Source organism: Nicotiana tomentosiformis, chromosome 1, assembly GCF_000390325.3.
Source record: "Nicotiana tomentosiformis chromosome 1, ASM39032v3, whole genome shotgun sequence".
Lineage (NCBI taxonomy): Eukaryota > Viridiplantae > Streptophyta > Magnoliopsida > Solanales > Solanaceae > Nicotiana > Nicotiana tomentosiformis.
The window spans coordinates 117,610,413-117,634,940 of NC_090812.1; the positions used below are offsets into that span (position 1 = coordinate 117,610,413).

The following is a 24,528-nucleotide window of genomic DNA, read 5'->3' on the forward strand; positions in this document are numbered from 1 at the left end:
TGGCTAATTGTTGTTGTTGTTGGCTAATTGTGGTTGAATGGCAGTAATGTAATGCTGTCATTATAGGATGGATATTGGTTGTAATTAACAGGTGGTGAAGCTTAAAAGCACGCATATTCTGCTAGGTTTTTACCTAGAAAACCGACCGATTTCGGTCGGAATGCTCATACAAAAACCCATAAATTCATAATTACCGACCGACGTCGGTCGAAAATAATTATTTTTATTTATTTATTATTTTATTATTCCGACCGATTTCGGTCGGTATGTTAAAATTTACAAAGAAATACAAAATTATTACATATTTATAATTTCGACCGAAGTCGGTCGATATTTTGAAAAATAAATAAATAATAATTTAAATAATACCGACCGACGTCAGTCGGTATATTTATTTTTGTCAGTCAAAGCGGTCAACCATTATTATTCTGACGAATTAAAAACGGTCGAAAATCTGTCGCTTTTCCTTTAATTCCGACCGATATCGGTCGGTATTGGTGGACGAAATTTGGCAGCTTTCTAGTAGTGAATTCTAGTTCAAGATTAGCCGGTGAGTCCATGTCCCGAGAAATTAGTCCAGTACACTTTAGAGGCTTCATAGACATAATAGAGTCAAGAAATTAAATTTCAGATATATATATATATATATATATTTATATTCATTAGTTTCTCTGATATTCTATTTCAGAAGATTGAATTATTTATAATGTATTGATTGAAAAGATTTTCAGAAGATAAAAAAAAAATCTTTTCTTTTAACTAAATGATTTAACTTACATGTTCTTCCTAAGGTTGTTTCGTTCAAGTTAAGGTATCACATGCCGGTGATGACCCGATTAGAAATCGAGTGTGACATTCGTATTGTGTTGTTGGTTGTAGGTTATCCGAAAGTTTAGTCACAGAACAAATAAGTACATGGCTCTTTTTTTCAACAAATGACAAACAAGGTTCAGACAATGGATAGTCTAGGTCGAGCGTCAATCATATGTCTTTATAATATTTACTATATGATATTTTAAATCTTCGTACATATTAATGAGTAGGAAGATTTAGAATGGCTAGGGAAATTGTTTTCTTATTAAGGAGGCCATAAGTCATAACAGAGGCAGTCCCCTGAAGCTAAGGCGCAAATCAGAACTCAGCTTCAATCGGATCCTGTGTCCTATCTTCCGAGTTTGTAGCAAACTTACAAGCCAATATACACCCATACCTCCACTAACTGTTGACCTATTTTCTTAGTTCCCATTTCCGAACTTGCAAATTAAGTTGGAAAGAGTACAATCAGGGATGTCTGCATCTTTGATCCCTTACCGCATCTATGGTGTCTGCAACCTCAAATGCGCAGATCCACTTCCGCACTTATTCACGGTTATTAATGAAGCTAACTTTGTGTCGATAAAGCTATCAGAATCTAATTACACTCTATGGAAAGCCCAGATAGATTGTCTCCTTGAGAGTCAAGATTTAGTTGGTTTCGTCGACGGAACAATCACATCACCGCTAGAATCAGTAACCATTGCTCCTGGAACTACCGTTGATGGGTCTTCTGGCGCCAGAGAGACAGTAAACCAAGATTACTTGCAATGGAGAAAGACTGACCGCCTTGTTAAAGGATTGCTCCTTGGCTCTCTTAACGAACTAGTCCTTCGAGATGTGGTGGATAAAGCTACTGCTAGAGACGTTTGGCTGGAGTTGGAAAAGATTTGCAATCCTCAATTTGAAGGTGAGGCTTATTTTTGTTTTCCTCACACTTTTATATATATATAATAGTGGAGTATTTAAAATATACGAATATATGAATAATCGACAGGATTTATAGTGGCAACTCTTTGAAAATCTTGTTATTTGCCTCTTTCCCGTCTTAATTATCTTTTGAAAATGAAACATCAAGATATTTAAAATAATTTTAGAGAATTTGGAAAAACTAAAATGTTATTACGAAAGTATTTTTTATGAGAAGTGCTTTCCAAAAAGTTATTTTGGAGCCGTAGCTGTTTTTGTTTAGCCAAATTATTAGAGTAGCATTTTTGTTAATTAGAAAGTAATTCTTATTTGGTCAATCTTCTAGAAAAAAAAGTGCTTTATGTGTGAAATTACAAATAAAACATATGCAGATTTACTGTACAATTGCTATTGCTTAGAATAAATTTAGTGTTTTTTATTTATTAACATTAGAGACTTTAATCAAATTTGTCAATTTTATTTGAAAGTGTTTCATCTTTTGCGTGAGATTTGATGAGATTTGCAAAAGGAAGGAGTTTGAGAGATAACGGTGAAAAAGCAGTGTTCAGTAAGGAGAAGGGGACTCGCTTTAATGATTCATTTTTCTTCTAGAAATCAAAAGGGATAGTTTTTATAAATGGGTGAAAATCGAGTTTACTCTAAAAATTAAACTTATCGATCAACTTTGAATAATTATTATTTTAATTTCATCCTTTTATCCTACGTAATTTTTATTTTACCCTTGATATTTTCAACACCCCATATATATAATACTTTTTTTATATTATTTAGATATTTTTTAATGCAGTTATTTATACATACGTTAAAAATATTAAAAGTTATTAATAAGGACACTTTTACCCTTCTAAATTAATCTCCCATTTCTACATCTAGTTCTGGGGAGAAACTATTATAACTTCTTCTCAATAGCAAAGTGATTCTTCTCCGATTCAAATGCACTTTTTTTCCTATGAAAGATCTAAAATATACGCACAAAAATGTTAGTTTAAGAAAGAACTACTTTTCACTTTCAAAAACTTAGCCGGCTATTAATCAAAATAGTAAGAAATGGGAGATATGAAAAAAAGATAATGTTTGACTAACGTTTATAACGTACACTATTTCCAATGATTCTAAAACTAGTAGATAAGAAAAGAAAAACATTTTCATAACTTGTTATTCCAGAATACATCGTGTATGAATTGTTTATTGACAAATTTGCTTCCTTTGATACTCCTGTTTTAAATAACTTTTGTTTGTCTTGGAATTTGTTAATGGGAAGCTTTGAAGTGGCGGATTGAACTTTGCGTTAGTCGACCAATTATTCAAACTAAATGGCTCTACATATGTATTTTTAAGCTCTCTATAAATCGTCGACAGTTATGAGCAATTTTGTTTTTATTAGAAAAAAATATTTATTTTGTTGCCTGGATTTCTTGCATGATACAAAGTTACTTAACTGACATGTTTGATCACTACTCTATTTATTACTTCCTTTGTTCCAATTTATGTAAACTTGTTTGATTGGGTACGGAGTTTAAGAAAAAATGAAGACTTTTGGAATTTGTGGTCCTAAACAAGTCAAAAAGGGGCCCAGAGTATTTGTGTGGTTATAAAACTTCTCATTAAGGATAGAATTGTAAGTTCAAGCAAAATTGTTTCCAAATTTAGAAAGGGGTCATTCTTTTTGGAACGGACCAAAAAGGAAATAGGTTCACATAAACTAGAACGGAGGGAGTAACATTTTTTACTCCATAAAAAAATATTAATTTGTTATATATGTGTATACGGTTAAAACCGATCCTCGATTATAAAGATCGATCGAGGATGGCATCTCAGTCAAGGGGTATCTTCATGAAGAACCCGAACGAATTTCGAGATGGGAGCGTCAAGCTCGGGGCGTCCGAATCGACCGAGGTAACATCGACCGATACAGGTCCCGAACATCGATACCCGAAAGTGATCACCAAGCTCGAAACCAAGGCCGAGGTTCCGATCCGACACCGAGCTCGAGTCGGTATCGAGCTCACGGACAAAAAGCTGTTACAACCGCACCAAAGGATAGAATCTTGGCGGGAATTAAGGAGGAGACACACCATCACGGGTCCCCCACTAGTAATATTATTCCATTATGTTGCTATAGATAAAGTAGTGATCCTTGGCTATAAAAGGTAAGATAGATTGTAATAGAAGACATCTTCCATGGGATTAAGGATTGATTGTGTTTATCTTTCTAAAGCTCACTAAATATCTTTGTTCATCATTTTCTATTTTGCGTCACAAATACGTGTATTGTTATCTTCAGATCAAAGGAATCTACTTACCCTTAGAACCATACATAAATTCAACGTTATCTGATTTTTCGGGTAAACAGTTTGGCGCCTACCGTGGGGCTAAGGATAACAAGTGATTATTTGATACAAATATACAGTACACTCCAGCTTACAACTTCATACCAGCAATGGCTCTGCCAATTGACCTCGAAGCCGGCCTTCAGGATGAAACCAACAACTTGGTGCCCGTGGCCGAAAGGCTACCCAACAACGGCAACGAGGCTCGAATCGAGGAACCTGAAATTCGAGCCGAAGTACCAGTAGATATCAATTCACGAATAGCTCTAGAAGCGAATCAGCGTTCCAAGCAGGAAAGAAGCGTTCAGGGTGGCGCTCGACCCATAGTCCGAGACACCCACAACACGGGGGAAATCATGGTCAGCTTGCGTATGATTTTCGAAATGCTACAAGCCCAACAAGTAGCGATAGCCCAGTTGCAGAGCCAAACTCATATGCAAAGTAATCCAAACTCCAATCCACTTCTTCGAGAAGTAACCCCCAGAACAGAGCCCGACACAGTGAAATCGAACGAGCGAAAATCAGGAACCGCTCCTGAAATTGCTAAACTGCTCGAGGAACTCACAAAACGAGTCGAAGCCAACGACAAAAAATTCAAAACATATGATGCTAGGATCGATCAGATCCCGGGGGCTCCGCCAATGATGAAAGGGCTGGATTCGAAGAAATTTATACAAAAACCTTTTCCATCGAGCACGGCCCCGAAACCGATCCCAAAAACGTTTCGAATGCCCGTAATTCCCAAATATAATGGTACGAGCAATCCTAACGAACATTCCACCTCCTATACATGTGCCATCAAAGGCAACGATTTGGAAGACGATGAGATCGAGTCCGTATTATTGAAAAAGTTCGGAGAGACCCTCGCAAAAGGAGCAATGATTTGGTATCACAACTTGCCACCAAATTCTATCGATTCTTTTGCCATGTTAGCAGATTCGTTCGTAAAAGCACATGCTGGTGCCATAAAGGTCGCAACGAGGAAATCGGATCTATTCAAAGTAAAACAAAGGGGTGACGAAATACTGAGGGAATTCGTTTCCCGGTTTCAAATGGAACGCATGGATTTGCCACCAGTCACAGACGACTGGGCCGTACAAGCTTTCACCCAAGGGTTGAACGGACTGAGTTCAACAGCATCACGTCGGCTGAAACAAAGCTTGATCTAATACCCTGCAATAACTTGGGCTGATATACACAATCGGTATCAATCGAAAATCAGGGTCGAAGATGATCAATTGGGATTTCCGTATGAACCCACGCGTCAGAACCGCGCAACCACTAAAATTCTGAAGGAAACCAACAGAGAACAAAGGTCAAACAGAGACCGATACCAGCCGTACGTCACAGATTGGGTGAACCACGGTTCGGCACATGAGACAGTTAGGAATAACCGCAGGTATGATCGGGGGCAAAATTCTCGGGGACTTATGAGAAAGAGAGGCTTTGATAAATATGCCGATCCTATAGAAGTTCCTCGATTATCGGAATATAACTTCAACATCAATGCATCCGCCATCGTATCGGCTATCAGACGCATCAAAGATACCAGATGGCCTCGACCCATGCAGACCGATCCGGCCCAAAGGAATCCCAATCAAATATGCGAGTATCGTGGCACCCATGGTCACAAAACGGAATAATGCAGACAATTAAGAGAGGAAGTACCCGTTTGTTCAACAAAGGGCACCTAAGAGAATTTTTGAGTGATAGGGCGAAGAACCATTTTAAAAACAAGGACTTCGGTAAGCAAAACGAAGAAGAAGAACCACAGCACATCATTCACATGATCATCGGCGGCGTAGATACCCCTCAGGGACCTATACTCAAATGCACTAAAACGTCGATTGTGAGGGAAAACGATCTCGAATTCAAGATTACACTCCCTCAGGGACTTTATCGTTCAATGATGAAGATGCAGAGGGAATCATCCAACCCCATAACAATGCACTGGTAATATCCGTACTCATGAATAAAATTAAAATTAAGTGTGTGTTAATTGATCCAGGTAGCTCGACCAATATCATCAGATCGAAGGTCGTAAAACAGCTCAGCCTACAAAATCGGGTCGTATCCACAACTTTGGTTTTAAACGGATTCAATATGGCATGCGAAACCACCAAAGGCGAGATAACCCTACCGATAAACGTCGCCGAAACAATTCAGGAAACAAAGTTTCACGTGATCGAAGGCGATATGAGATATAACGCCCTTTTCGGAAGGCCGTGGATCCACAACATGAGAGCTGTACCTTCGACCCTACACCAGGTCCTCAAATTCCCAACACCGACAGGTGTCAAAATAGTGTACGGAGAACAACCAGCCGCAAAGGAAATGTTCTCCATCGAGGAAGCAAAACCGACATCTTCGTCTTCGCCGGTGAATGGATCGGGTTCAAAAGGAGGCACAGTCGAAGACCGGAATGCCAAATAGCAACCAAAGACATCGGCCTCGACCCAGCCAGATAAGCAGATCATCGAAGAAGATAATGATCAGTGGATCCCTCGATCCTTCGTGACCCCCGATGACTCTGATGCCACCAAATTAACTATTGAGGAATTGGAGCAAATCATTTTGATCGAACACTGGCCCGAACGAAAGGTATACCTGGGAAGGGGTTTGAGTCCCGAACTCAGGAAGAAAATTATTCAATTTCTTATCGATAACATCGATTGTTTTGCTTGGTCCCAGTTAGATATAACAGGAATTCCGCCGGACATAACGACACATCGACTAAGTATGTCCCCTAGATTCAGACCGGTGAAGCAAAAAAGAAGACCCCAATCGGAGGTGAAGCACACATTCATAAAAGATGAGGTAACTAAACTGCTCAAAATAGGATCCATTAGAGAGGTAAAATACCTCGAATGGTTGTCCAATGTGGTCGTAGTACCTAAAAAGGGAAACAAACTTAGAATGTGTATAGACTACAAGGACTTGAACAAAGCATGCCCCAAAGATTCTTATCCACTGCCCAACATCGATCACCTGATCGATGCCACGGCCGGCCACGAGATCCTTACTTTTCTCGATGCCTATTCCAGGTATAATCAAATCCAGATGAACCCGGAAGACCAGGAAAAGACTTCGTTTGTGACCAGATATGGAACATATTGTTATAACGTAATGCCCTTCGGGCTAAAAAATGCAGGAGCTACTTATCAACACCTAGTAAATAAAATGTTCGAAGAACAAATAGGTAAATCAATGGAAGTCTATATTGATGACATGCTAGTCAAGTCCCTGCGCGCAGAGGACCATCTGACCCATTTGTAGGAAACATTCGATATTCTGAGGAAATACAACATGAGGCTCAACCCCGAAAAATGTGCTTTCGGAGTCGGCTCGGATAAGTTCCTCGGCTTCATGGTGTCAAATCGGGGAATCGAGATTAACCCAAACAAAATCAAGGCCATTGAAGACATCACCATCGTGAACAGCGTGAAAACTATACAAAGGTTAACAGGAAGAATAACAGCCTTAGGCCGATTCATTTCAAGATCATCAGATCGAAGCCACAAATTTTTCTCTCTACTCAAAAAGAAGAACGACTTCGCTTGGACACCGGAGTGACAACTAGCGTTACAAGAATTGAAACGATATCTATCGAACCCACCACTGCTGCACACTCTAAAAACCGACGAAAAACTTTACCTGTACTTGGCAGTATCAGAAATTGCCATAAGCAGTGTCCTGGTTCGAGAAGAGGAAGGTACGCAATTTCCTGTTTACTACGTAAGTCGGACCTTAGGGGAAGCGGAAACTAGATATCCGCACTTGGAAAAATTGGCGCTTGCGCTGATTAGCGCCTCTAGGAAATTACGACCATACTTCCAATGCCACCCCATAAGCGTATTAACCACCTGCCTACTTCGTAATATTTTACATAGGCCTGAACTATCGGGCCGATTGGCCAAATGGGCCATCGAACTCAGCATGTATGATATCGAATATCGGCCTCGAACGGCCATCAAGTCTCAAATTCTAGACAGACTTCGTGGCCGATTTCACGCCGACCCTCGTACCCGAAGTCGAAAAAGAACTACTGTTAAAATCAAATTTATCAACGAGGGCATGGATCCTCTTTACGGACGGAGCTTCGAACGTAAAGGGGTCTGGGCTAGGCATAGTTTTAAAATCTCCCACGGGTAACATTATTAGGCAAGCTATTAAAACTATCAGGTTAACTAGCAACGAGGCCGAGTATGAAGCCATAATTGCAGGTCTCGAGCTAGCTAGAAATTTGGGAGCGGAGGTCGTTGAGGCCAATTGCGACTCTTTGCTGGTGGTGAGTCAAGTAAACAAAACCTTCGAAGTCCGAGAAGGCAGAATGCAAAGGTATTTGGACAAACTGCTTATCACTTTGAACCATTTCAAATAATGGAGTCTACGACATGTTCCACGAGAACAGAATAACGAGGCCGATGCGCTTGCTAATTTGGGATCATCGGTCGAGGTGAATGATTTGAACTCGGAAACTGTCGTTCAACTTTCAAGATCTGTAATCGAAGAAGGGCACGCCAAAATAAATTCTACTAGCTTAACCTGGGATTGGAGAAACAAGTATATTGAATACTTAAAAAACGAAAAGCTCCCTTCAGACCACAAAGAGTCCAGGGCCCTTCGAACTAAAGCTGCTCGATTTACTTTAACTGCGGATGGAACGTTATATCGAAGAACATTCGATGGACCGATGGCGATATGCATAGGTCCGGGAGATACCAATTATATCCTCCGGGAAGTACACGAGGGCACTTGTGGCAATCACTCCGGTGCCGACATGTTAGTTCGAAAAGTGATCAGAGCATGGTATTATTGGATCGATATGGGCAAAGACGCAAAAGAATTTGTTCGTAAATGCGATAAATGTCAAAGGTTTGCTCCAATGATCCATCAGCCCGGAGAACAACTTCACTCGATCTTATCCCCATGGCCATTCATGAAATGGGGAATGGACATCGTCGGGCCCCTACCATTGACCCCAGGTAAAGCCAGATTTATTTTGTTTATGACTGACTATTTTTCTAAATGGGTTGAAGCGCAGGCGTTCGAGAAAGTAAGAGAAAAAGAGGTTATAGACTTTTTGTGGGATCATATCATATGCCGATTCGGGATACCATCCGAAATAGTATGTGATAATGGGAAGCAATTCATTGGCAACAAAATCACAAAATTCTTCGAAGACCACAAAATAAGAAGGATACTAGCAACCCTGTACCACCCCAGCGGAAACGGACAAGCCGAATCAACAAACAAAACTATTCTTCAAAACCTGAAGAAGAGATTGAACGACGCTAAGGGAAAATGGAGAGAAATCCTGCCCGAAGTCCTTTGGGCATACCGAACAACATCGAAATCCAGTACAGGGGCGACCCCATTCTCCTTAGTATATGGCTCCGAGGCATTGATACCAGTCGAAGTCGGAGAGCCTAGTCCCAGATTTCGATTCATGATAGAAGAATCAAATAACGAGGCTATGAACACCAGCCTTGAATTATCGGACGAAGGACGAGAAGATGCCCTCATCCGGTTGGCCGCACAAAAGCAACGAATCGAAAGGTATTACAATCGAAGAACTAAACTTCGCCACTTCAAGCCAGGGGACTTGGTGTTAAGGAAAGTCACCATCAATACTCGGAATCCAAACGAAGGAAAAACTAGGACCAAATTGGGAAGGACCGTACCAGGTGCTCAAGAACTTTGGGAAAGGATCGTACAGGCTCGGCATCATAAACGGCAAACAGCTATCAAGCAGTTGGAATGTATCACATCTAAAACGTACTACTGCTAAGGTCCGACCTTTCCCATATTTATTCAACTGTCCCGTACAAAAGTTCGAACAAAGAATAGAAGTATTCTTTTACTCAAAAGCACGTGTTGCACTCTTTTTTTCTTAGACCGTTTTTTTCCCAAATGGGTTTTTACGGCAAGGTTTTTAATGAGACAACCATTGATCGTGTTGCGCTTTTAAATCCAAGGCTTTCGACCCTTAGCCCGAACGGCCTCGAATACCGGGGGGCACCAAGCCCTCAAATACATCGAGCTCAGATGCAACAAAGTCTTTTCACAACAATAGAGGAAAAATTGTAAGAGCCAAGTTCGAAATACTCAGTCGATCGTTGAGCCTACGGGCTACTTCAACATCGAGTTCGAAATAATCACTAGAATATTATGCCTACGGGCTTCCACATTATCTCGAGTTCGAAATAATCACTCGAATATTAAGCCTACGGGCTACCACATTATCTCGAGTTCGAAATAAACACTCGAATATTAAGCCCACGGGCTACTTCTATATCGAGTTCGAAATAAACACTCAAATGTTAAAGCCTACGGGCTGCCGAGTTCGAACAAGAACCCAATCGAGTTTAAAATATTGAAAAAGCTTCGTTTACTCAGGGTTTACGTTAACCACCACAATATCATCAACTCAACAAGCAAAACGTCACTCCAAATCTGATCGATCAAAATCGACCTTATTATATATATACAAAATTGCCTACGTAATTAATTTATAGATATGGAGAATTAGACTCTAAGTTTCCGGGTCGGGGTCTTCCCCACCCTCGGACCCGCTTTTGCTACTATCATCATTATCATCGTCATCATCATCAGAAGCCAAGGCTTCAGCTTCCGCTTCAAGCTCTTTTGCCTTTCCTACCTCTTCGGCAAGGTCGAAACTTCGAGCATGTATCTCCTCGAGGGTCTCCCTCCGAGATCTACACTTAACAAGTTCGGCAACCCAATGAGCTCGAGCATCGGCAATCTTCGCCGCTTCCCGGGCCTCCACCTGAGCGGCCTCAGCATTAGCTCGATATACAGTAATAGACTTATCCGCCAAAATTTTCAACGACTCAACCTCCGCCTTAGCCTCAGCAAGGCGTATCTCAAGCTCATCGATTTTCTTAGCCTGAACTGACACCGTTTGCTTGACGTTTCGAAGCTAAACATCGGCTGATAATAACTTTGTTAAGATGGTTTCTTTCTCCGCTGCCAGGCGGTCAATAGTCTCCTTCCACTGATTGCATTCGGGCCGGATTTGATCGACCTCCTCTCGAAGTAGCCCAATCTTCTCGATCTTTTGCTGCAATTGAGACAACGGAGGGTTAACTTCCATAGTCGAGTCAAATCCATACTTTAATAGAATGAGGCTCACCTGCTAATCGAGCTCGACCCTTTCTTCACGAACCTTAGCCAAATCCGCTTGAAGATCTTTTATAGCCTCCTCCTTTTTGCTACAATGAAGCCGAAGGTCATCTCTTTCACCTAGGACCTTCCGGAGTTCAGCCTCACACTGGCTAAGATCAACTCGAAACCTACCGATGGCCTGCATAGTTAGAAACTGTCATCAACACCAATAAAACAAAGAAGGATCACCGATATCGGAACCGTCAAGTATGGAAAAGAACAAAGAAGCCAAGTATGGAAGAATCATTACCCAAGTAATAAAATGCTGAGCTTCCTCTAACAAAAGAGAAGCATCACCGATATCGGAACTGTCATCAACACCAGTAAAATAATCCTTAAAAGGATCCGCTGCACCTGAGCCAGCACCAATATCGGGAGTCTTCAGCTCTCGAGCCTCCTTCAACGCCTCCTCAGAAAAAGACGGAAGAGAAGGTGAATGACCCATTGCCATTGCCCTGAGCAAATCACTCGGAGTACTCCGATCGAGACTTAGGTCTTCGGAACCAACCCCGATGGGCACGGCCGCCATCGGCTTAGCAGCTCTAGCAACCTCGATGCCTCCGTAGGTCGGACTACCAAAGCCGAGGAGCTATCTTCTTCTTCTCCTTCCTCCCTCAGTCATTGGACCGAGCCGATCAAAAGGGCAATGATTTTTCTCCTCACCTTTCGAGTTTTGGGCTTAGGGTCCTCCGGCCGAGAGGAAGCCCTTCGTTTCTTTTCTTTTCCCTGTTCCAGGATCGGGGACTTGTTTCCTTCATCACCGCTCAAAGGCCTCAAAACGGCATCCCTAGTTACACATATATACAAAGGAAAAATCGATAACGAAATAAACGCAGAATATACCTCGAGGGAAACAGGAACCAAACCTCACCATGATTCTTGGCCTCCCATATACCTTTAGACAAATCACGCCAAGCGCGCTCGGCATAGGATGAAGTCAAGGCTAACTTTCGAACCCAATCCTCGAGATCAGGCACAGCTTGTGGCATCCAAGGTGCAGCTGGACATCAGAAAATAATATTAACAAAAATAGAAAAAGACACGAAAAGCAAACATGAATCACTTACGGTCGAAATTCCATTTTTCAGGAAACGACATCTTTTCCTCCGGGATAAGATCACGAGTCCTCACTCGAATATATCGACCCATCCAACCTCGATCCTTATATTCATCAATGCTCGACATCAAAGCCTTCGACGCTCGACGATGTAGCCTAATTAGTCCACGATAAATCTGAGGCCGATACAGTCGTATAAGATGGTTCAGAGAAAAATCCAACCCTCCGGCTTTGATAGAGAAGAAACGCAATAGGATGACTATACGCCATAAGGAAGGATGAATTTGGCCGAGGGTGACCTGATATCTCCTGCAATCAAAGATCACGGGATAGACAGCTCCCAACGTAAAGGGATAGGTGTAAACACTTAAAAATCCCTCCACATAGGTAGTGACGCTCTCATCGGAGGATGGGATTTGTAACACAACCTCAGAACCCCAGCCGCAGTCTTTTCTGACGGCCTCGAGGTGAACCTCCGCTATAGAGCACGTATACATCGATACGTGCTCACACTGACTAGGAACGGACGAAGGGTTCTCCACCCTAAAATCAATTTTTAAATTACACGGGCCGGGAATATAATCTTGAACGGACGGCTCCGTCGGCGCCTTATCGTCACACGGCCGTGAGGAGGAAGCTTTCTCCTTATGAGGTACGATTTTTGAAGTTTTCGCCATCAATATGAGAAGAAAAAGTCGCAAAGGAAGGTGAAAGAGGGGACAACACCAAAACTCTGGTACAAGCGACACTAAAGCAACGAATTGGAGAAAATAATCAAAGGGAATTTGGGAAAAGAGGAAGCACAAAAGTGGAAAACATTATATGGGAAAACTATTTATAAGGCATGGCGATTCGTTTCTAGCGATGGCCGACCACCGACTGACACACATTAAATGCCTCGATAAAACAAAATCGATGGGACAGCTATCACGCATGTCATAGTCAAAGTCGATAGAAATGCCATCATTGGTTCGGTCGAACCTTAGGGAAATCACATCGTTTCTCGTCATCTCCTTTCCAAGAAACGAGGGGGCTATCTGTATACGGTTAAAACTGATCCTCGATCATAAAGATCGATCGAGGATGGCATCTCAGTCAAGGGGTATCTTCATGAAGAACCCGAACAAATTCCGAGATGGGGGCGTCAAGCTCGGGACGTCCGAATCGACCGAGGTAACATCGACCGATACAGGTCCCGAACATCGATGCCCGAAAGTGATCACCAAGCTCGAAACCAAGGCCGAGGTTCCGATCCGACACCGAGCTCGAGTCGGTATCGAACTCACAGACAAAAAGTTGTTACAACCGCACCAAATGAGAGAATTTTGGCGGGAATTAAGGAGGAGACACACCATCATGGGTCCTCCACTAGTAATATTATTCCATTATGTTGCTATAGATAAAGTAGTGATCCTTGGCTATAAAAGGCAAGATAGATTGTAATAGAAGACATCTTCCCTGGGATTAAGAATTGATTGTGTTTATCTTTCTAAAGCTCACTAAGTATCTTTGTTCATCATTTTCTATTTTGCGTCACAAATACGTATATTGTTATCTTCAGATCAAAGGAATCTACTTACCCTTAAAACCATACATAAATTCAATGTAATCCGATTTTTTGGGTAAACAATATGGAAATCCAATAACATAGATTAAAAAAGGGAAAGAATACATCATATACTAAACATAGAGGCAAATGTTGAAAATCAACTCTAGGGAGTAAAATAGGTGTTGGGTTTAAAAATCACCACTCAGTTGTCTTGTGAAATCATAATTTGGAATAAGACATATCATCATTTGAATTACTAGATAAAGCGTTAATTAATTAGTCGAAAAATAGTACAATATATTAATTTTGTTAAAAAAGATACATAAAGGGGATTGATAATGGATAACAACGAGCCTGCAATATATAGTTTCATCTATATATTTTATCAGAGGGAGATTTTAGTTTTTAAGGTGAGCTTGGAGGAAAAAAGATTATCATACTTTACTTTAAGCGATCAAGGGTCCTTCACGAGCCATGAAACGATCATCAATCATAGAGGAAAACGAGCATTATGTATTCTTTTTTACTCAATCTGGAAACAAGATATATATATATATATATATATATATATATATATACCCCTTTAAGTTGATGGGCTTGACCTTTCTTATCTAGTAAAGTATTTTTTAATGACGTCAGCCATAAACCTTGCAAAAGTGATAATTAATCATCGTCGCTTGTTTTCCAATAAAAGTTAATATAGAGTAGTATATTAAGATGCTCGACATTTTGGTTGAAAGTCAGCTTTTCTTCCTGGAAGGGATGAAATAAAATAATCACGATTTTTTATTTTACAGAAGATAGCTATGAAGAAATAGAAGATTACAACCGATATTTGCCACTGTACAGAGCTTCACTGAGTGGAAGTTGGGAGGAAGCAGAAGCATTCTTCATGGGAGAGAACAAAGCAAGCAGAGCTCCGCTCAACTGCGACTTTCAGACAGCACTCCACGTCGCAGTTGGCGCAAAGAATGATAACGCTAAGCATTTCGTCGAAAAGTTGGTGGATTCGATGGCGCCCGACGACCCGTTAGACATGGGAGACTGTAACGGGGATACTCCTCTTCACTATGCTGCTAGATTTGGCAACTTAGACGCAGCTAAAATCCTAGTCGGCCGAAATAAGAATTTGCCTAATATTGGCAGCGAGGGTGATCTCTATCCAATCCACGATGCAGCTGAATATGGCTTCAATTCTGTGGATATCTATGCTTATCTCTTGGGTGTCACTACAGTCCTTGATCCTTATACAGGCTCCAGCGGCATTAGGCTTCTCCGCAGATTAATCCATTCTGACATGTATGGTAAGCATATCTTAGATATCTCTTACATATCTTATAATCCCTTCGATCGTCTCAAACTTGTTTGAACATTTTAATTCGGTGGGTCAAATCGACTATTTTTTTTGAATTTTATATACATTTTTTAAGTTTTTTAAAATTTACATATTTAAAAATTACATACAAGTACGTACTAATAGTTAATAATTCAAAATATTTAAAAATTAATTGCAAAAAATATAGTCAAAGAAAACCTTTTGAAACGGAGGGATTAATTTTTTCCCTCGTGATTGACCCATCACCGTATATAATAATCTGTTGTATGTGGACTTTTAAATAGTCTGATAAAACCACTGAGAAAGTGTTCACCACATTAAAGGAGAAATGGCTTGTCCATACTGATGTTTATTGATTTCAATTTTCACCGAAATGATAATTTATTGTGGCGACGGCGACCAACTCATGTGTATGTCTTGCTATTTGATATTTGCTATGTTTAATAATATATCGGGATTAACCGCACTAAACACTCTTATAACATGAATTAGTTTGGATACACCCGTTGGCGAAGCCACATGGTTATAACCATCCTTCGATAAAAAGTTGCATTGTGTATATATAAATAAAATATTATGTTTTATAGGTATATAACACATATTGAACATCATTTGTCGGGATTTTTTTTCACTTCTTTCAAATTTGAATACCCGTGGGTAGCTTCGTCACTGGATACACCTCACGTATTTTAAAATCAAAAATTTAAACTAACTTTTTATTTATGATTTTAATTTGTCTTTTAAATTATATTTTAATAGATGGATATACCTCATAGGGGGTGCAAGTGTAGAATTCCATAATATAGGGGGTGTAAGTACTGTTCGAGTTTAAATATAGGGAGTATATCCGAAAGTGAGTCGTAAATATATTATTATTCTACTTCACGCAAATATTGTTAATTATTGCAACCAGTTTTATCTCATTTCAGTTAATTACTAGTAATATTTAGCAAGTATAATTGGCAGATTTCGCTACTGAGTTGGTGAAACAGCACCCTGATTTGGCCAAAAATGACGAACATGAAAAATCTGCTTTGAAGGAGCTTGCCATGAAGGAATTTGCATTCCTTAGTGGAAGTCGTTTAAACTATTGGCAACTATTACTCTTCTCTTGTGAGTTTAACCTCCTCTGCCTTAATTGAAAATACTTACCTCTCAATCCCTTCTATTTTATATGGGACTATTATTTTTTTAGTTTGTTTCAGGAACAATTACATCTCTTTATATTTGAATTTTTTAACTTTAAACTTTTCATCTTAATTTAAATGACATGTTCTTATAATTATAGAAATGTCATGATATTTGTAGGACCATAAATTTTAAAAAACATTAATATATGTCAAAAAAAGTTCTTTAAATTATATGCCTAGTCAAATAACATCATATATATATATATATATATATATATATGAAAAGGAGAGAATACTAGTAACTCGTGTTTAATTATTAATTACCATTAAAAAAAATTACCTTTTCTTTTCTCTTTAGGTGTCCCTGTCAGGTCAACTTCAAGGAGTCATAAAAGAATACCGAATGACGTTGAGAATGTAACCGATGAACCACAAATGTTTAAGCCAAAACTTTGTGAAAGACTTTATTTCCGAACTGGTGAGCCTTTCCATCTTCAATTTTCGAGGGATACAATTTTTTTTTTCAAGAGATGTCCACGACAAATTTTGAAGTCAGACATTCTCAAGGGGGGAAGAGGAGAAAATGAATTTACTAAATACTAAAACACAGCTAGAAATTCGGGGAAAAAATCCAAAAAACCGATCAAAGTTGGTCGGTAATGGCCAATAACCGTCCAAAACGCGATCATTAATATGTGGTCGGTATTTTGAAGGTCGGAAGGCGGTCAATTAAATTCAAAAAAAGAAAAAAAATATGGATCGGTTTTTTAATTATGTAATTAAAAAATACACCATCTGGGAATCGAACCGGGGTTTATACTGTGACAGGATATTATTCTACCACTAGACCATTTGTGCATTTTGTTTTAGACTATCTTTTATTTTATTTATACTCTTTAATTGTATTTTCACACGAAAGTTTTATTAAAAAATAAAATTACCGACCAAATTCGGTCGGTTTTTTAAAATGACCGGCCGAATTAACCGACCGATTTCGGTCGGTTTTTTAATATTAATTTTAATTTATTTGAAATAAAAAACCGACTAAAGTTGGTCGGTTTCTTGACGACAAAAAATAGTTTCTCGCATTTTTGTGTCAAAGAAAACAGACCAAAGTTGGTCGGTTTCGTAAAAAAAAATTAAAAAATAAAATATTTTGAAAAACCGACCAACTTTGGTCGGTTTTTTAGCCGATTTTTCGTGGTCGATTTTTACCGAATTTCTAGTAGTAAAAGTATATCTGCATGTGTTTCAATAGACAGAGTTTAACTAATAACTTGGTTTGCGTCACAGTGATCAAGAAGTTGGGTGCACTTCTGTTTGATGTTCTTGAAAAATGCAGTAAGTTGTCCTGCTATCCTTGTATCCCTAGCTGTTCAGCTTTTTAAATTTATTGTGCCTTATTTCATAAAAAGATTTTATCTTTCAAATAAAAATGCTATCACCAAAAAAAGAAAGAGGGAATTAATTGACTGTTAAACGAATTTATAACACTGATAACGTACCGAATCGAATAATACACCAGTAGAAAGGATTTGGCTGAAAGAATGTAGGATGCCTTTAATGATTTTTGTGTACCCCTAGCTAAAATTTGTTAATTTCCTTGTGCAATGGGTCCCTCGAAATTTTGCTCATCGTCTGGTCATGCATCGCAGTGCCACCTTTGCTACACGTCCGAGAGAAAAAGTCAAAACATTACAATGCAGTTAAGTTTGCAGAATGCCTATGTGAAAAAATAGAAAGATTGAGTCACGAAGAAGTTGATTCAATTGTTAGTCGTCCTCTCCTTGAAGCAGCACGCTATGGCAGCTATGAGCTTGTTGAAATTATTGTGAGAAAATTTCCTTCACTAGTTTACTCTATAGACCGAAATGACAAGAATATATTCCACCTTGCAATAGAGCATCGATGCGAAAATGTGTTTAACTTGGTTTATCAGATGAGTCAACATAGGCACCAATTGATGATTTCAGCAGACTCATCCCGCAATACCATGCTGCATTTGGCTGGAAAACTAGCGCCCCAAAATAAACTAAACCTTGTTTCCGGCCCAGCTCTTCAGATGCAACGAGAATTACAATGGTTCAAGGTAATCATAACTTCTTTGCCACCCATGCATCCTTCTCGAATTTGTCAATATGTGATTAAGGATTTTTTTTTTTTTCATATTGTGTTCAGCTAAAGTATATATTAGCTGAGTAGTAATTTACTATTTTTGCCAATTTGGGATTATCAACTTCTTTTAAACACTTTCTTAATTTTGTCATTTTACCCTAGTACTAATATATATTCTAACCGTTTTTTAGGCCCTAGTATTCTAACTACTCATTTTATACGTTTTGTTAAATAGAAAGAAAGAACTTTTTTTTGCAGCAGCTCTTCATTAACATTGCATAACGATCTTGTATAGGAAGTAAAGAAGCTTGTACCGCCTTCTTACTGGGAGATTTGCAACAATGAGGGCAAAATTCCGAGTGTAGTATTTACTACGGAACATGCTGAGTTGAAGATAAAAGGAGAACAATGGATGAAAGATACAGCAAATTCATGCACAATTGCAGCTGCACTCATTGCTACCATCGCATTTGCTGCAGCAATTACAGTTCCAGGTGGCAATGACGGCGAAAGTGGACTCCCCACTTTCGCCAGAAACGTTGCTTTCATTGTTTTCTCCATCTCGAATGCAGCATCACTATTCACTTCTAGCACCTCCCTGTTGGTGTTTTTATCCGTTCTGACTTCCCGTTATGCAGAAGAAGATTTCCTTTATGCTTTGCCTAGGAGTCTAATTCTGGGTTTGTTTACTCTATTTCTCTCCATAACACTCATGACTATTAGCTTCAGTGCAACCGTGTATATTGTGTTCGGGCAGAAGAAAGCATTTGTGCTTGCATCTGTGGCTACACTGGCTTGCTTACCAATCGTCTCCTTCGTGCTTTTGCAATTTCCCCTCCTTGTTGCTTTGATGTCTTCCACATATGGGCATGGCATCTTTGGCAAGAAAAGCAACCGCCCATTTTATTGAGGAAATTAATGTGGAGACCCAAATGCATGAATTGAACCTACTTTATCTGGAGGACTAAGTCGCTGACTTCCGCGTTTGATATTGATCTTAAATTTTCTTATTTGCACTACATTATTTTTTACAAATTTCTTCTGACATATATTAGTGGGGAGAATACCAAAATATTCTACCTATTCCATTTTATATGGCCTTTTGGTATATTTTAACCTGTATAACATTAGATGTCATAGTTTCTTGGGAAAAAAAGGCCAAATATACCCTTCTACTTTCATATATTGTCTACATTTAATCTCTACCGTTATACTATTGGGCCAAATTTACCCCTACCGTTATACTATCGGACCAAATTTACCCCTACAATCAGCAAACTTTTAAAAATATCCCTTGATCAATTAAGTAATCCAAAACCTCCTAAATTCCTTTTATTTAAATCACTTGTTGTTCTTCTTGGTCCACTATTTTTGAAATAATTGGCATTTACCTGCTTTCTAAATTAGAGAAGAAAAAAAATGAGAAAAAATTATTAAATAATACGACCGAATAAACAAAGTGTATTAAATTTAAAAATCTAAATTGGGTAGCTTTTCTAAATTCTAAAAGTATTTACAATATCCCAATTTTAATGAATTCATTGCACCAAATGTATGGAGATTTTGCAAGTATTAGTGATTGAAGTTGAAGTTTCTCGGAGACTTTACATTGTCTAATTTAACTTTACTTTAATTAAATGCCTACACATTTTGCACTCTTAAGTTAGTCGATCGAACTCTATATTAACCAAGCAATGACAAAATATATTTGAATATACATGTACATACATGATGATCAATTGCGTATAATACACAATAAATATATAGACCCACTAAATTCTACGGTGTGTATATGATTGAAAAATAAATAAAATTTTAAACCAATTTTATTTATTACAAAAAGAGAAATGGGTGCATTGGACTAAGAAGAACATCAATAGTAATTTTTGAAATTAAAATAGTGGACCAAGAACAACAACAAGTGATTTAAATTAAAGGAATTTGGGAGATTTTGGATTACTTAACAGATCAAGGGGTATTTTTAAAAATTTGCTGATTGTAGGGTAAATTTGGCCCGATAGTATAATGGTAGGGGCAAATTTGGCCCGATAGTATAATGGTAGGGATAAATTTGGCATGATAGTATAACGGAGGTTAAATACAAATAATATATGAAAATAGAGGGATATATTTAGCCCTTTTCCCTAGTTTCTTTAGCTACAATTAACTTTATCTACTTGTGTACTTCGTTGATTGTCGACTCAATTATTGTTAGGCCTATATGGAGTTATTTTGGTAGGATTCTGAATTTGCTTCCGTTGTCTGTTTAGAACCTCGTTGTACAATCCAACATCTGAGGGAGTTGGATCACATTTGATGATGAGGGCGATTCATAAGAAGAAGAACTTTTGTTGGGAAGCGTGTCAAATTAATAGAAGGGATAAAATAATTTTTTAAAAATAATAATAAATTGCACAAGACAAGACAAGATTTACATGGTTCGATAATTTTTGCCTACTCCACAGCCACACAAAGAATAACTATTTATTAATTAGAGAGAAGAAGAAGTTGTGAGGATAAATTACAACTGAGAAGGGAATGTCTATTTATAGGCAGAGAAATCAACTGAAATATTCAGCAAAATATGAACATGCGGCGGGACGGCATCACGATTGTAAACCAATTTAATTCTTTAACATTTTGGGGTCTTTTCATTCTAACTTCCTTTCTTTCTTTTTCTTTTCCACATATCTTTTTCTTTTCTTTTCATGTAATTCTTTCTTTGACTTTTCACTTTTGTTTTGTCTTCTTTCTTTTCTTTCTCTTACAAACAACGGAGTTTGATCCCATCAATCTCCCCTCAAAACTCATGTTACATCAATAAAGAAGAAAAATAGTTATTATTCTCTGATGTGGCGCATTCACATTATCAATCTTGAAGGCTAACTGAGGCAGTGCACAACGTCAGTTTGTCAACACCGACAACTTTGGTCAACATGTCTGATGGGTTCTTCGATCCTGCTATCTTCTGCAGGGAAAGAGTTCTATCATTTATTAACTCTCAGATATGATGATATTTGAGCTGGATGTACTTTGATCTTGCATGAAATACTGGATTCTTGGCAAGATGAATTGCACTATGGCCATCGCTGAAGAAAGAATTCAGCAAAATTTCCTTTACCTCTTTCCTTTTATTTGTGTGTCATGAGAACATGCCACAATTTAAAGTGGAGAAGAGGAGGGAATGTATGTATGTGTTTTTATTTATTGTCTTTACTCACCCTTTTATTTAAATACAAAAAATAAAAAATTTAAAAATTCAAAAATATATCTTTTATTCTTTTAATTTTTAAATTTTTAGGTAGTATAATAATATTCCTTTGGTAATGTTTTGTGTCGCGGTTCTTTTTCAAGATTTTTTTCTCGAACTGAGTATAGGTAGTTTTAAAATTTTCTTAGGAGTAGAGAATCTTATGCTAGTAGTAAATTGGAGGAACTCTTTTTAACTTTATTTTGCCTAGAGAGTAGTGAGTGCCTTGTTGGTGACGCCTAGGCTCACATCTTAAACTCTAGTATAAGTGCTATAAATACTTAACTTTTCTTAACTGTTTTGATTAGAGAGTCAGAATAGATTTGATCCTGAGTGAGTTGTGTGCTAATATGTAAGTGATGTTCTTGATGCTGTTTTGTGCATATCTCCTCATGTCTAGAACTTGCCGCGAATATGTGTAAGGCGAAATAGTAAGTCTTGTTCTGTCTAGCAAGTGATAGAGGCATTTTCTTGCTAGCCATAATATGTCTTTTTTCCCACCTAATATTGCGTATTCTAGTTAGTTCGTTTGAGCTTATAATCATATTTCTTTGGTAATCATATTACAAGCCTAATTCCTTTGGTATGAATTGGCCATCTTTTTGAACACTTTCACCTCTAGCGAGCACTTGATTTTGTAATGAGCTTTTAAAAAGTTAAGGAAGATTTGGTTAAATTTTAGAGTGGAACCCATAAAATAGGACAAAATATGCAGTATTATAAAACAAATATAAGAGCCATGGTAGGGAATTGTAAAAAGAAGACCAAAAAAAGGCAATAGAAAAAAACAAAAAATCAGAAAGAAAAAAGTGTGCGTAAAGAAATATTCCTTGTTAATAGTAAATCTTGCTATGTTGTGCTTAATGAAAAAGAAAATTCTAGTGTTAATTTGTTTTGAAGGTCGGAAAAGTTATTGTTCATAGCAAGAGGTGTGTAATTTATGGAGTTGTATGTATTAAGTACTTAAGGAGGGATAGTCACTATTATTCATATTGTATTATATACATCCCGCAGCCTATATTACAACCAATTTAAGCGATACTTGACCTTAGACTGGGTGAGCTTGAATTAGTAGAGTATTAGAGTATTACACCAAGCAAAAGTACATCGTGTGTGGCACATGAATTTTGATTCTGAGAGTGAGTTAATTCTTTTTATCCAGAGTCCTTAATTATTTTTGAATTATATGTGTGTGGAACTATTCTCTATTACTTGTTGCGAGGGGCACACGACTTACAAGGGATTTTATGTTCTTTGGCTTCTTTGTTAGAGTAAAAAACTGATGCTTTTGAGTTGAGTCTTGAGGCTAGAAGGTTAAGGTAAGCTACTTTGTCTATTTTAAATATTCTTGGCATAATGAGTTAGGCGAGTTGTAGTTTGTATTACTCGAGGAAGAGTAATGCTTTAAGTGTGAGGTGTTGATGATATGCTAGAAGTATGAGATTCCGGTGGAATTCTGGAAGGATGCGGATCGGGAAGATTTTGAGTGGCTTACTGGACTGTTTAATATCATTTTTAAGTCGAGGAAGATGCCTGAGAAATGGAGGTGGAGTTTGATGGTTCTGTTGTATAAGAACAAGGGTGATGTCCATAATTGCAACAACTATAGGGGTATTAAGCTACTGAATCACACTATGAAAGTGTGAGAGAGAGTGGTAGAGAGGAGGGTGAGGAGGGGTGTGTTTATCTCAGAGAATCAGTTCGGATCCATGTCGGGGCGGTCGACTACTAAAGCTATTCATTTTGTGAGGAGATTGATAGAACAATATAGTTAATGGAAGAAGGACCTGCATATAGTATTCATTGACCTAGAAAATTCCTACGACAAAGTCCCAAGGGAGGTTCTATGGAGATGTTTAAAGCTTAGCAGAGTTCCGATAGATTACATTATGGTGATCAAGGATATGTACAACAGAGCTAAGAGTAGGATGAGGAATGTGGGAGAAGACTCGGATTATTTTTCAGGGGTAATGGGGTTGTATCAGTGATCAGCTCTCAGCCCATTTTTATTTGTTTTGGCGATGGATGTGCTGGCGCGACACATCCAAGAGAAGGTACCATGGTATATGTTATTTGCAGATGACATAGTGCTGATTAACGTAGTGCGATGCAGGGTTAACACTTGGTTGGAGGTGTGGAGACAGACTCTGGAGTATAAAGGTTTCAATTTGAGTAGGACTAAAACAGAATACTTAGCGTGCAAGTTCAGTGTTGGGATGCATGAAGCAGAAATGGATGTAAAGCTTGATACACAAGTCATCCCCAAGAGAGATAGTTTTAAATACCTTGGGTTTGTAAAGCAAGGTAATAGGGATATTGACGAAGATGTTACTCATCGTATTGGAGCGGGGTGGATGAAATGAAGACTCGTGTCTCGTATTTTGTGTGATAGGAATGTACCACCAAGACTCAAGAGTAAGCTCTACAGGGTAGTAGTTAGACCAACTATATTGTATGGAGCCGAGTATTGGCCAGTCAAAAAGTCTCATGTTCATAAGATGAAAGTGGCAAAAATAATGATGTTGAGATGTATGTGTGAGCATACCAGGAAAGGTAAGATTAGGAATGAAGTTATTAGGGACAAGGTGGGTGTAACTCCCGTAAAAGATAAGTTGCGAGAATATGATGAGATAGTTCGAACATGTAAAGAGAAAAGACTCTGATGCCCCAGTTAGGAGGTGTGAAAGGTTGACCATGGGAGGATAGATGAGGGGTAGAGGGAGGCATAAGAAGCACTAGATAAAGTTGATTAGGCATGACATGGCACTACTTCAACTTACCGAGGACATGACCCTCGATAGGAAGGTGTGGAGGTCGAGAATTAGGGTTG

General features: G+C 38.5%; 2 protein-coding genes across 2 annotated transcripts; both read left to right on the top strand.

Annotated features, from left to right (window-relative positions):
* The first annotated feature begins 1,064 nt into the window (after nt 1–1,064).
* Nucleotides 1,065–19,586, top strand: LOC104119870 (protein ACCELERATED CELL DEATH 6-like). The gene is made up of 7 exons (XM_070176522.1): nt 1,065–1,723; nt 14,665–15,171; nt 16,170–16,316; nt 16,692–16,811; nt 17,627–17,674; nt 17,989–18,422; nt 18,744–19,586. The coding sequence occupies exons 1-7, from the start codon at nt 1,288–1,290 to the stop codon at nt 19,356–19,358; spliced, it is 2,307 nt and encodes a 768-aa protein (XP_070032623.1). The 5' UTR covers nt 1,065–1,287; the 3' UTR covers nt 19,359–19,586.
* Nucleotides 19,587–23,719: 4,133 nt separating this feature from the next.
* On the top strand, nt 23,720–24,061 carry LOC117273326 (uncharacterized). Its single transcript, XM_033652477.1, has one exon. It carries the CDS (start codon nt 23,720–23,722, stop codon nt 24,059–24,061), a length of 342 nt encoding a protein of 113 aa, XP_033508368.1.
* The last annotated feature ends 467 nt before the right edge of the window (nt 24,062–24,528 follow it).